The 14,983-nt window shown below is 34.7% G+C and overlaps 1 protein-coding gene across 1 annotated transcript in view; it reads right to left on the reverse strand.

Annotated features, from left to right (window-relative positions):
* Positions 1–250: 250 nt before the first annotated feature.
* LOC145293045 (exocyst complex component 5-like) overlaps positions 251–14,983 on the reverse strand; it is a 60,643-nt gene continuing 45,910 nt past the window's right edge. Inside the window, exons 14-19 of the mRNA XM_080139357.1 lie at positions 14,726–14,849; positions 6,996–7,082; positions 5,130–5,235; positions 4,098–4,254; positions 2,540–2,700; positions 251–1,144 (exon numbers count right to left, since the gene is read on the reverse strand). Coding sequence (XP_079995483.1) covers positions 1,058–1,144; positions 2,540–2,700; positions 4,098–4,254; positions 5,130–5,235; positions 6,996–7,082; positions 14,726–14,849 — 722 coding nt within the window. The 3' untranslated portion in view covers positions 251–1,057. The remainder of the gene's footprint in view (positions 1,145–2,539; positions 2,701–4,097; positions 4,255–5,129; positions 5,236–6,995; positions 7,083–14,725; positions 14,850–14,983) is intronic.

Below are 14,983 nucleotides of genomic sequence, written 5' to 3' on the forward strand. Positions count from 1 at the left end.
CTTTTTCCAGATGAAAACTGATTAAAAAGTTTTCTACATGTCTAAAGACCCTATAGACCAAATTTCAAGTCTGTAGATAAAAAATTTGCTGAGTATATAGGTTGAGACATGTCCTCTCACATACACACACACTTTTATAGATATATAGATTAACCAGATTATCTTGATTATTTCCCCTGAGAATTAAATAAGCATACTTGTCATATATATTTTTATACTACTAAAAAAATAAGAAAAATAAAATCATATGTATGTATATATATATAATTTATTTTTTTAAATAAAATTTGGATATTACAATTGAGAGGAAATTCCAAAAGTGTCCAACATTGGTATGTTCTCTCTCTCTCTTCTGTCATTTCAGTGTGAAAAGCCTACAATCAGCAAATGGAAGGATAGGGGTTGGGGTGAGCGGCAGGAAAGTAAAAGGGGGAAGGTAACAGTGGGAGAAGCTTAAATGTTTGCAGCAATAATATGCAAGATGGGGAATCAGAAATAAATACAATGGAAAAGTCAAAAAATAAAAAATTCAAGAATATTTCAAACATGTACAGTTATTAAATTATCTTCTTTTGAAAGTTTTTCTTTCTCCATTTTTATCTGTGCAGAATTTCTAATTGGACGTTCAGTTTTGTTTTCCCTTTTGCAAACTTTACACCCACTTTGTTCGCTCATTTCCTCAGAGGGAAATTGAACAACAGAAGAAAATGTTCATATTTTTATCTTATAAGCAAGGTCAGAATTTCTTTTACAACAGACATCAACCCATATAATCATCTTTAATTATTTTTCATTTCAATAGCTTTTGTCCCCTTTTTGGTCACTCGATGAATGTATAAGATGATTATATTTTGAAGCTCTTTATTAGGAAGAGTTAGGGGGAAGTATTAAAGATTGACCCAGGGATAAATAAAGAGCGGCTAGAGTCAATAAATATGGTTATGCAGAGAAAGGAGTTGACGGAGACAGGGAAAAAAAAAAAACAATGGTAAGCAAAGATTGGGGGGAGAGGGGAAGTATTGAAGCCAATCAGAAAAGGTCAATGATTTTTATCAGTTCACTTGAATAACGTAGCCAGTTTTGATGATCGGTAATCAACACGTAACTGCACAAATGAGAGAATTACAGATTTGTCGAGACCCGCCTGAAAAACAAAAAAATAAAATAAAATAATAGATGAATGAAGGTCAAGGGTCAAACAAAATGAAAGAAGAAAGGTTCTTGTCCAGAATTCAACCTAAAAAAAAAAACAAAAAACAAACAGAAAAATTTTTATGATGTATATACCCGTCATGGAACAAAGATGCCATATTCCAAAAATCACATAAATTGATCATTTCTTTTTAACTCAGAAAATCAAATTTTATGAGTAAGCAATCTAGAAAAAATTAAGGACATATAATTGCAATATTAAAAATCTGTGAGATCAACCTTGTAATGCTAACGATTTCACAATTGCTTAAAGTCATTTAAAGATGATTTCCTTTATACATAATGTATAAAAAAAAATACTTGATCAATGTACGTGATTTTTAGACTATGATATTTTTGCTCTGTAATGACTACACACATCAAATAGATTTTTTTGTATTTTTGTTATTTTATTTAGGTTGAACTGTGGATTTGTGTCAAAAAAATTAAGATGCCAAAGCCATTTTAATAGTCTTTAAAGAAAATATTGAAAATGTATTGAATTAAATCAGATCAAATTTTAAAACCATAAAAAGAAACATTTTAATGTGCAAATTTACTCCATTTCACATCAAGTTTCATCTTTTAATGCCAAAAACAATTGGAAGTTGCAATAATCATGAATTTTACTCGCATAAGATTGTCAGCCGTATTCAGGTGTGTTTTGTTAAACTTGGGAACCTGTACAGAACATCAAACTGAATCTTTTATATAATCCATAGGGGTAGAACATTCTTGTTCCATCATCCATGACCGGGTAGAAATTTAAAGTAATTATTATTATATTACAAGTATCGCTTGTACTGACGATTGAACCCTCAACCTCGAGAGACTGTTACTTAAAAGTGAAACTTTATCCATTGTGTCAAAGGTCAAAATTCTGAACCCAAGTTTGACAAAGGTTCCCAAGTTTGATAAGATACATTTGAAGAAGGTTAATGGCTACAGCTAAAACGTTGCTAGAATAACATCTAAGAAGAGAACAATAGTCGAAATAAACTAATAATAACAATCATTAATCCTTATCTCAAAAATGTCTAAAGCATTATTTTAAGGATCCATTAATTTGGAAGATTTTAATCTAAAAGATTGTGTTCAATCTATTTATTAGACACATTTCAGGTAAGAGCAGTAATGTTATCTGTGTGATCATTAGTGCTATGTCAACAGAATATTCTTTTCATTATTTTGACTCTTGAGTATATATCAGTTAATATCTTCTATGTTTTTAGATAGACAGATGTGGTTCTCGATTGATTAACTGTGTCGGATATATACTCGAGAGTAAAAACAATGATAAGAATATTCGCTTGTCATAGCCCTAATGATCATGTGTTAAGAAACTTACCAGAGGTTCCCCAGTGCAGACCTGTTTCAATGTATCAGGCACAACAACCAACAAATTGCAAAGTGCATGCAGTTTATCAAAAAGTTGGTTCACAAGAGGAATTTGTAATTCTTTTACTGTCTTTCTGTATTCATTCACATCACAGATCACAAGCATTGCACCTGCACAAGTAAAAAGACAAAAAACGATTTAATCAACAAATAAAGATATGATGTAGTTAGATCTTACAGCATCCTTGCTGGGTTAAATTTTATTTTGTTTATTCATCATGAAGTACGACTTCATTTATTTTGATAAAAAGATTTTATGCTTGTGATTCATAATAGTTTTAACATTTAACAAATTCAATCTTGTATATTGATAGTTTACAGATTCATCTATTTTCTAAGTAGATTTTGTACATAAATGTCTACAATTGATTAAATTTATTTATTTTTTTAATTTCATAGAGCAGTTAATTTATTTGATTTGAAAGTATAAATCCACCATCTTTAAAAAGGACATGCTATACTTGAGCGTCTTGCATCAACTTGCACACATGTGTACACACATCTTCTAAACACCATCCTCAAGTGTCTAAGGATTTGTCAAGACAAGCTGGCACGAGGATACTTTTTGCTATTAGTTTTACAGTTAAGTTACCACTGTTTAAAAGAATTATTACCTTTTACAAATTAGTTCACAAAATTTCCAAAAAAATAAATACACAACAAATAAATGTTACTAAAGGCAAGCTAAATTACTCTTCTACCTACATGGACAAGTTTTTTGTGTTTTGACTTATTTTAAAGTGATTTTTAGTTAGAAATAAAAGTAGTGCAAAACGTGCCAAGAACTAAAAACAAAATGGTGGTCTCATTCAAGCCTTCATAATCGCTCAAAAATCGAAAATTAAACAAAATACTGAAGCACATCCAGTAAATGTCATCAATCATGCAAAAATGTAATATTCTACCAGTATTTTGCTTAATTTTCGAATTTTGAGTGATTATCAATTTGAATTTTGAGTTATCGAAGCTCGAGCGAGATCACAATTTTGTTTTTTATTCTAATTCAACAGGTTTAACACTACTTTTATTTTTTTAACTAAAAACACTTTAAAATAAGTTAAAACACAACAAATCTTATCCAGGTAGGTAGAAGAGTAACTTAGCTTTCCTTTGGTTACATTTATTTGTTGTGCATTTATTTTTTCACCTCTTATTTTGCTTTGTTATCTATTCTGAAAAATCAACAAACATTTTTATTTTATTATTAACATATTATTATTATTATTAACATATTATTATTATTATTATTATTTTATTAGCTGCGAAATATGCACTAATATGGCTGAGTATCTTCCAAGCCTTACAATTTTGGGGCAAAGTGTTTGCTTGATTTATGTTCACTTCTGATAATTTACAAACATCTATCCATCTTTTGTTTCATCTACCTTTCAACCAGCTTCTTTGTATTATGCCCTCAAGACATATTTTGTATAGCCTCATACTGGAATATGACCAACTAATCTAAAGACTTTACATTTGATGAGAGATGACATCAAAATTGAACTTACCCAGGGAATTGTATTGATATTGTTGGAAATGTTCAAAGATGAGACGATGGAATCGTGTTCCGAGTTCAGTTAACACAACATCAACATTTTTTCCATCAAGGCTTCGGCGAATATTATCAACCTGCAACTTGAGGAATGTCACAGTCTTTGCACATGCCTGAAAACAACCAAAAAAGATAGGTGTTAAAAAAAACAACAAAAAACGAAAATATATATAAAAAAGAAAAATATATTAAAAAGCAAATATATTAAAAAGTATATAAAAAATACAAATATATAAATAAAAAAAGTACAATTCTATTAAAAACAAAAAAGACATACAAACAAAAGACAATCATATTAAATATAAATTTTTTTAAAAAATTGAGCAGAGATTGTATTCTTTTCACTTCTAATTCTTTGATGACATATTTTAAATTTTCAGATCAAATACATCAAAAAGTTATCAAGAAAAAACAACAATGAGTCTAAAATGCATCCAATCTGTGCAATTTCTGATGAAAATGACATTCCAAACAAGGACCAAAGAAAATTTTTTCATTGACAAGATTTGTTTGCAAGGAGAGTTTCATTTAAGATTTAGATTAGTTAATTTCACTTGATTAATCTGCATTTAGTTTTGATGACAGCCTCAAGGCGGCCTTGGAATCGGTCACAGATCCTCATCATCATCTTCCAAATTAAGCCTTCAAAGGTATTGGTGAGCTTGGGTTTTAGCTTATTCTTCATAATGCAGCTTGATCTGTTGAAGTTAATGCAATTAGATAAGCTAGGAGGCCAGATATCCAATGAAGTATGGTTACCAAAGTTCTCTAACAGCCGGGCTTGAGTTTTTCAATTGGTATGACATCTTGAATGTTATTCTCACGACAATTTTGGCTGATGTAACCATCAACCAAGGTAAGAATAATTCCAAATAATCCAAATAAATGCATTTTAATCTCAAGTGTGACAAACTGACAGATCGTCTTAGATTGATACATGGACATATCTAATAATAAAACAAAAAAATGGCATCTGCATGTAACTCACCTCTGACCGCATTTGCATATTCGCATCTGCGTCGGGTTTAAAGTCAGACTTTTTTTGTTCAGTGGCTAAAATATGACGGATGGAACCAATAATTGCAGATATTGATCTGAAAAATAAAAATCAAGGGATGAACAAATTTTGGTTGAATGTTTTATAAAATGTTTTTTTCTTAAATTATCTTTTATTGCTTTCTTTGATAATATTTTGTCATTCTACTCTGAAAAAGCCTTTCTTGAAGATGTCTACTTTAGAACAAGGTCTTCGGAGGCCAATTTAATGTAAAATCATGAATCTGAAAGAATTTTTTTTCGATAATAAAGAAAATATTAACCATTTGATCTTTTCCTTTCAATTATTTTTAGAAATTTTGCAGTTGAACATTTTGATTAACATAATGCAGTTAGTTTCTTAAATATTGTTTTTAAGAAAAAAAACCCCAAACATTTGTTCTTATTTTTCCTTGAAAAACATTGTTGAGAATCTGAAACAGAATCTTTTTTTAATGTCATCATTAACAAAGACATCATCGACTTTCTAAAATAAAATGTTTCTTAAAAAATTATAACAAACCAGATGGAGTAGGAAGTTTGGGTGCATTGATAAAGTGGAAATGGGAGAAAAGTCAAACAATGTTGATGTAGAAATTAGAGGAAGGAAGATACAATTTTTTTTTAGTTAAGTATATTTGTTATTTCTTTAGACATAATAAATCTTGGGTACTTATTTAGAATTACACTTAATTAAAAAAACAAAAATACAGAAAAATCTTTATGATGTATGTACCTATCATGGAAGGAAGTTGTCATATTCCAAAAATCACATAAGTAGTTTGTTTTTTTTATTAAGAAATTCAACTTTTACAATTTTTTGTGATTAAACATTTTGAATACAAACAAAATCTTAATAGTTAAATTAAATTGTCACTCTTTAATTTTAAAACAAAATGGCAACTCCCAGCATCCTCCACGCTTGTTCATAAAATTTGATTTTCTGTAAGGAAAAATAAAAAAATAATAATACTTGATCAATATACATGATTTTTGGAATATGACATCTTTGTTCCATGACGAGATTTTTTTGTATTTTTGTTTTGTAACTTAGCGGAATTTTAAATCAGCACCAACTTTTTAATTTTGTTCTTAATAATTATAACATTTTTTTTCATTAAAAATTTTCTAATTAAATGCTATTACAAAAAACAGAAAACGCAATTCACCAAATAAGGAAAAACAATATTAGCCATGGTCTAAGTCAGAACTAATTCAATTTGGGGATATCTATGTCAGTGGTCAAGGACATGGAAAAGGTAAAAAGTATTTTAGCAATAACTTCAGTTCTGTTTATGCTAGACTCACTACTTGGTCCATATTGTAGTCAATAAAGTCCTGCATCTTATATGATCTTGACTTTTAAAAGTTTCATCAAAGTAGAAACTTTGACAGAATTTCTACTTTGAAATTTTATCTATGGATTTGCTGATTGATAACAGTAGTGACCACATACAATTTCAGCCTAATCAGATGAATATTTTTTGAGATATCAATGTTTCCATAGCATAACTTGAAGAATATTTGGTACAGCATTATCATTATACATTATTCTTTTTATGCAAATTGAGTCAAGGAAGAAAAGCTGTTAAGATTTTGTTAATGAGAAATATGTAAAAATATTGCAAATAAGAATTTTTTCTAAATGATTATACAATTTCTCCAAAAACTACCTATAAATAAATGTACTTTTAAAATATATATTTACCTTCACAAATGGTTCAGAAATATATATTACTGCACAAAAGTTGACCCAAAAGGTCACAGGTCATCTAATATATATATGTGTGTGTGCGTGTGTGTGTGTTCGGTCTCTCACCTGTCTAATCCTGTGTCTATTTTGCTCTCTAGCTGATCTCTGAGTTCACGTTTCCGCTGCAAACAACCACTGTGCTTTGGTGATGATCTGAGGTGAAAAGAAGAAAATACATTTGCAATAGAATAAAAAAGGAAGTTGAGAAAAGGACATGACTTCTGCAATGTCTAGATTTTATTGCTTCCAAGAAAATTCAGTGTTCAATAATCTCTCATATAAGCACTTCAAAAATACCCATTTTGTCCTGTTCATTTTTTTTTTTTTTTTTTTTTTTAATTCAATTTTCACCCCAAACAAGGCACAGTGCCACTTTGAAGCAGGGGGCTACTATTAGGGAATTAATTAGCGGGGTCATTATGAAGGGAGAAGAGTAGAAAGATGTTTGTTAACATTACACTTGAACTTCTGCATATCATTGCAGTTGGGAAAGCAGAATCCCGGAAGGGAGTTCCAAAGACCCGCAGTTCTGGGGAAGAAACTATTGGAGTAAAAGGCTTTCTTGCACCTAGGGATCTCCACTGTAAAGGGATGAGACTTAGTAGCTTGTCGGGTTTGTCGGGGGTAGTTACGTCGGGGAGGTACAAGTGTTTGCAGTTCGTCAGAGCATTCACCATTAAAGTATTTGTAGAACAGGCAGAGGGATGCAACATCTCGTCGATGGGACAGAGGTTGAAGCCCAGATGACAGTTCAGGACCTATCAGGTTTGCGACTCTTTTTTGAACCCTGTCCAGGAGCGAGAGACAAGCAGCAGATGCACCAGCCCAGATGTGACAACAGTACTCCATACATGGGCGAATGGTTGCCTTATAGAGGTATAGGATACTGGCAGGCGTAAGTAGTTTTCTAGCACGGTAGAGGGAGCCAACCTTCCTTGCAGCAGCCTTGGCAATGCTCTCAATGTATCTATTCCAGTTCATATTCCCTGTAAACGTTAGGCCGAGGAGTTTAAAAGAAGTACTTTCAGGCAATGTGTTCTTGGCCATTGCTATTGGTGGTAGAGAAGGTTTCTTGTAGTTATTGAAGGAAACAAGCTTAGTCTTAGCAGCATTGAATGAGACCAACCATTTTTGTCCCCATTCCACTACGGATTGGAGGTCATCCTCTAGTGTTTCTGCCATTTTCTTGGATATGTGTTCATTTGTTTTCCCCTCATATCTGTTATAGAGAGTGGTGTCATCGGCAAATATACCCATCTCCGAAACAATATTATCAGGGAGGTCGTTTATGAATATCAGGAACAATAGAGGTCCAAGGATAGACCCCTGAGGCACTCCCGCATTTATGTCATATTGTTTGGATGTACGTCCGTCGAGGACAACTTTGATTTTTCTATTACTTAAGAAGGATTTAATTACGTTATGAATTCTTCCAGTGATTCCATATGATCTAATTTTCCTTAGAAGACCATCGTGCCATACCCTGTCAAAAGCCTTAGATATATCAAGGGCCACCGCTCTACCCTCCCCTGTTTTATCCAATGAACGGTATATACGTTCAGAAACTACAGTTAAGATATCTGCTGTTGAACGGGCTTGCCTGAATCCATATTGTTTGTCAGTCAAGAGTTTAGCAGCTGTTAGGTGCTGGACTAGGGCTTTATTAACTAAGGACTCAAATATTTTGGCGAAAAGCGGGAGGAGGCTAATGGGGCGATAATTTAGTGGGTCAGTTCTTTCACCAGAATTCTTGAAGACTGGTACCACAGAGGCGGTTTTCCAGCAGTCGGGAAAACAAGATTCGTTAAGGCATTTATTGTAAAGTTTGGACAGAACTGGAGCAACCTCGGCAGAGCATTTTTTTAATAGCACAGCCGGGATGAGATCTGGTCCACATGCTTTAGAGGTGTCTAGGTTTTTTATAATAGCATGTACCTGAGAAGGGGTGATTTTCAAGTCGTCAAGTGTGGCGTCTGTTCGCAGAGGAAAATCAGGGAGTGAGTGGTGTACCGAGTTCAGTGTGGAGTTTGAGGCAAACCGACTGGCAAGCAGATTAGCCTTGTCAGTTGCCGTGCAAGCAACCTCATGATTGTTTGTTAGTGGGGGAATAATTGACTGTCCATTATTAACTACGCTGTTGTAGATTTTCCAAAAATCCCGGGTTCCTAATTTCTGTGCTTCGATGGGCTTTCTGGTGGTTTCAGAGTAATCTGACTTAGCTGTGTCTATCACTCTCTTACAATTATTTCTAGCTTCTATAAACTTCTGTTTATTTGAGCTGGACTTATGTCGGTTGAATCTGCGGAACGCATGCTGCCTTTGACAAATGGCAGCTGCACAAGCAGAAGTAAACCATTGGGGGGAGTGGGGCTTGCTATAGTATTTCCGTGCGGGAACATGTGCTTCAATAGCAGTTTTGAACCATTCAGTTGTCTCATTTGCACACTGTTCCGCTGGAAGAGTAAAGATATTTTGCCATGGGGCATCTCTGATGAGCTCCCTGATGGCTTCCCAATCAGCCTTTTTGTAATACCTCGTTGTTTTGAGTAGTGGGTCTTCAGTTTTAGGGCGAGAATTTAGGCTGATTTCTACCATTATCACAGCGTGATCAGCATTCCCGAGTGGGCTATGGGCATTTGTTGTACAGTCATTGGGAACTGTTGTCAGAAAGAGATCTAGAAGTGAGGCATGTTGATCGTGCTGGTCTGGGAAACGTGTCGGAAATGTAACCATCTGAGATAGGGAATGAGATCTAGAGAAGCTATATGTGGCGCTACCAGCTACGTCTGTGTGATTTGAGAATCCTAGCCAGTTACTGTGGTGGACATTGAAGTCACCAAATACATGTATTTGTGCGCTAGTATCGAGGGAGAGTGCTATATCTATGCTGTCTGAGACTTTGTTTATTAGGGTACAGTCTTGGTTTGAGGGAGAGCGGTAGAGAAAATATAAGTAGCTAATATTGTGTTGCATATTTAGTCTGAAGCACATAAAGGCCTGGCCCTCTGATTCTAGTTTTATTTCTCTAGTTAGGGGGAGGGTGTTTCGAATATAGACTCCAAGTCCATGCATATGTCTGTCCGAGTCCTTACGGTAGAGTGGGAGATAACCAGGCATGTTAAAGTGGTTAGAGGGTATGGAGGAGTGAAGGTTAGTTTCACTTAATGCTAAGATATCCGGGGTGTTTACAAGGAGAAATGACTCAACATCATCTAAGTTAGTTCTAAGCCCGCGGATATTAGTAAATGCAAGCCTCAAGGGAGGAGGCAGGTTGGTTTTCTTTGAGTTTGGTCCTGGTTTAAACGTAACTTTTGCTTGAGCTGTCATTTCATTTTATTTTATTTAAAAGTTTCAGTTAGGGTGGATGAGTGAGGGGGTGCTGGACAAGTAGTTGTGCAGAATACCAGACATGCAATACAAGTAGACCATCAGCTGTCCTCACCCACAGGATTGTGGCCTCAGGAAAGCCCACCGGGGATGAGTGCAGGGTCCCTTTCCATGCGCGACATGGCACTACAAACATCCCGATATTTTACAACTGTTGATGGAGCAGCCGCTCTAAGCGCTACCAAAGAGTTAGGGCTCCTGTACTATCAGTCGGAAACAGCAGCCAGGAACTGTCAATCCGGTACCCTCAATCCATTAGGCAAAGCCAGCCCAGTCCAACTGCACTGACATATATGGCACTGAAGCACCCCACTGTGTCCAGTTTAGGGGGATGGGATGTGGCAGGAGTGGGGAAAAGCGGCGTTCATTACCCTAGTCAGGAAACAAGGTCAACCACTGGGTGATTCAAGCGAGTCCCTGTGATAGTACCTCTACGCCTGGCCAATAGGCAAAGAAGGAGTATGAAAGCCGAGCGATAGACAGAGTCTATCTCCTCCTTAAGCAGTTTAGGTTTGCCAACCGGTGATTTGTTTGAGTCACCAGCTCTAGGAAGGTTGTCGTCCAGGACTGAAGAGACCTCCCTCCCCTAGGTTTAGTTTCAGAGTTTTCCTTCTCCTAGACGGATGGCCTGGGAAGACCTACGGGTCCATCAGCTCCGGGGGGGTTCGCCCCGCGCCTGGGTCCTAATCCAGGTATTTCTGCGACCCCGCATGGGTAGTTAATATTTATTGGTTATTTAGGTTAATATCTCCTGGAAAAATCGGGCATTTAGGTTAGCTTCTACAGAAGATTTTCACTCCTCAAGTGTGGTTTAAAAAGGGCATTATTATGCTGTCCATTTTCATTTATACTGAGAGAGGGTATACGTAAAAATTCATGCAGTGGAAGCAGTTAAATTTGCTACAGTATTGGATCGAGAGAGTCGAGTTGATGTATGGTTAGATATAGTTTTGTAAGTTTAGCAATGTATGGTTAGATATGGTTTAGTAGGTTTAGGAATGTATGGTTAGATATGGTTTAGTAGGTTTAGGATTAGGATAAGGTGTTAGAGTATGATCTACTTTCTATTAGAAATTCTGATTTGGTGCCCAAACCGGACATTTAGTAAGACTGAAAGATTAGATATGCTCAGTATAGAGACAAGAGAACATTTGATATGGAGTACAGTTATACCTGATAGATATAGGTTATTGCATATTCTGTAGGTATAGTTAAAGTATAGATGGATGGATAAGTAGTATTGTATACGAATGCATGGAATTTTAGACAATTTGAGTAAGTTGCCTTTAGACTACAACTAAGGAGAATGACTTCGCCTTTCTCTTGATATCCGGAAGTTTTTATTTCAATGAGTACCGGTTTAGTTTGTGTAATAATTATTGCAATACTTCATTGTCATTTTAAATGCACTTCTCTCCAAATCGACCATCCACCTATCAACGGATCGACAGGTGGAAACCCATAACGTGCCACTACTGCAAGAATGTAGGACACATCATGATGGACTGCCCGGTAAAGAAAGATACCGAATGTAAAAAGGGGATAGATTATAACCCCAAGGCTTTATTACCTCGTGCAAGATCTCTACAAAAGACAATGAGGACAGTATTAGAAAAGGATACCAACCATTTATATCAGAGGGTCTGGTACATACGGTAGATGATCACCAAAATCGACGACCAGTAAAAAATGGACCGAAAACAGCCACCGGTGAATCCGTCACCATTCAGGGAATTAGTGGAAATTTGCTTGATGTCCCACTCCACCGAATTTCCCTCGATTCGACCACAGTAAGCGGTCCAGTCGAAGTAGGAGTCGTGGAAAATTTACCAAGAAAGGCATTTCACTATTGTTAGGGAATGATTTAGCCGGTGAAAAGGTTATATCAAAACCGAGAATAGTAACTGAGGTAGATGCTAATAAAATCGAAAGAGATAAAGAGGAAGGAAGGTTAATCCATATATGAAGTAACGATAAAATTGATTTACCCCAACCATTGTTAAAAACTGAATTAGAACTAGATACCCCACCGACAAATTTAAAAGAAGGCAATAAGCATAGTGAAAACTTAGAATTTCCCATGAATCCTGCAAAGAACCTTAATTTAAATACAGCACCAAAGTTTAGAAATCCGACATTATACACCAAGAAGTGTTACCGAAATAAACATGTTCAAGTGATATGCAACAAAACAGTCAGGAAATCCATTTCTAATAAACTGAAAACCCGCAGACAGCATCGTTTAAAAGATTTGATCATAATTAAGAATTTTTGTTATAACAAAAGAGGTTCAGTTAGTAAATTTTGATGTCAGATTACATTGGCCAAGTTCAAAGTGTAGTATCTGTTCTTCAGATGCTGCACTTCCATTTCTTGTTCTCTTTCGGTGGAGGAGCAGTCCTTCACGACTGAGACAATTTTTATTTTTGTACCTTTTCTCCACGTTAAAAAACGACCCTGGTGTCTAACTCTGTCCCGTGGGGAGGCATTGTAAATAGGTACATTATGTGAAGTTGGATGACATAGATATCCGAAATGACCGACCTTTATGGAAAAGTCCTTCTTCGAGAACTTTTCTAAAACTGGTAGGGGGATGTGATACAGTTATTAAAATGTATAATAAATTATTTTATGGATTTTTAACCGAGAGGAGATATATTTTCAGTATATTTTATTCACTGTATCATATTTTTGCGCCAAAAAGGATTCAATTAACGTCTGCTCGGTAACATTTTGTAAACAAAACAGAAGAAAAAAAGGGGAGGAGGAGGCCTGCGAACAGGAGGAGAAGGGAGAGACAGAGATACTGTGAACGAAGAGTGGAAAAGGAAAGAGAAAAGAAAGATAGAGAAATAAACCGTATATATAGAGAGAAACTGTGTAGAGAAAGAGAGAGATAGATCGTATAGAGAGAGAGAGGGGCCTGAAAACAGTTGTCAACAGGCAGTGGAGCCTCACGCTTCAAAGCAATAAGACGTAAGTCAGCGAAGGTCAGGTTGGCGAAGCCAGCAAAAGACGACGACATGGTAGCGAGTCGCGGAGATAAATATAAATGATGTCAACCGATGATCAGCGGTCAAAGTTAAAGTATTGACCGAATCAAAGAATGAACCTAGCAAAGGAAGGAATCATAGATCAGTGAAACTGTTACTGTAAATCAAGGACTTCGATGAGCTTCGGAAAACAAATAATTGGAGTAATCAACACGCACGCGCGTAATGAAACATCGTCCGAAGGACAAAAATATGAAAATTAACCTGCACGCGCGTAATCAAACATAAACAAGTTACATGAAAGAAATCTATATTAAGAACAAAAAAAGGAGACGAAAGAAAGGTTGCATTTCCAAGGACACTAAGTGAGTTTTCAATCAAAACTTTCATTTCTCCAACATCTCTCTCTCACCCTGTATCTAATTGAGCAGACGATTTTATGTGAACATTGACTGTTAATATATTTTTCTCTCGGTAGAATTTGAATTCATTAAATCATTTCATTTAGTTAGGCATATTTAATTTTCTTTTCTTGAATTGAATTTTATTTTATTTTTTTTTTATATAAATAAAAATTTGTTAATTTTTCGATGATATTTGTCCTCATTATTTCTTATGTGATTTCGTTGTCCAGTACATTTCATTTTATTGTTGTCTTCGGGACGGTTGTCCCATTCCCTTTACGTATTATCAAGGAACCTGGGAAACTTTTTTTTTTTTTTATATATTTCGTTACGTCACCCATCTCTACCGTCCCCAGTAGGATTGGGATACGTCGTAACAATGAACATTTTCTTATTTCAAATATTATATAATTTCCAAAATTAGACTCACAGATCACTCAAACATAAATATATATTAGTTATGTTTGGGCGTTTCTACAGAATTGGGACAAGATTTTCAGAAATCATAAAACTGAATTTCACATGAAAACAATGGTATCTATATATTCCTCGCATTTTTAAGATGATTATATCCGAAAAATTACGAAAATTGATAAGGTAGAAAATTTTTTATTAAAGAAAATAAAAATAGAACTTGATAAAAACGATCGTAAAACACAGGAGAGTTTAACAGGGAGGTAATTTTCCGTTTGAATTAAACAAAGATGGCAGCAATTTTTTACCTGCTAACATGATTAAAGTTATTTTTTAATAATTCAGTAATATTCAGGTAATTTCGACTGAATAATTTGGACGCTACCATTGTAACTTATTAGAATTGACAAAAAATTAGTTGAAACCATTGTTTTTTTTAATCTGAAAACTCCATTTACCAACTACAAAATCTCATCCCAATAATGTAGAAGAACTTATGTTTGATATATTACGTACATAGCTATAGTGTTGTTACTTATAAAAGTAAAAAGACACAAAAATATTAGTGAGAAGCAGAAACTGTTTGGTCAAGACTTACAAAACTAAAGGTACCAAACTATCCATGAACTGCTTCTCGAAAAGATGGAACAAAGTATTTGCTTGACCAGTCACATCAAAGAAATAAATCTCTGGGGGTGTTTTTGCATCTGGTAGAGGAATAGCTGTAAAAGATAAAAAAAAAACAACACAGATTAGTAAAACATTTCATTTAGAGTCGATTTAATAGTAGAAACTGATGAATGTATGGAATACTTTTGTCATAAGTGAGATGATGAATCTTTATCCCATTTGAGGG

This window comes from Euprymna scolopes, chromosome 2 (assembly GCF_053919585.1).
Source record: "Euprymna scolopes isolate OS-2025 chromosome 2, ASM5391958v1, whole genome shotgun sequence".
Taxonomy (NCBI): Eukaryota; Metazoa; Mollusca; class Cephalopoda; order Sepiida; family Sepiolidae; genus Euprymna; species Euprymna scolopes.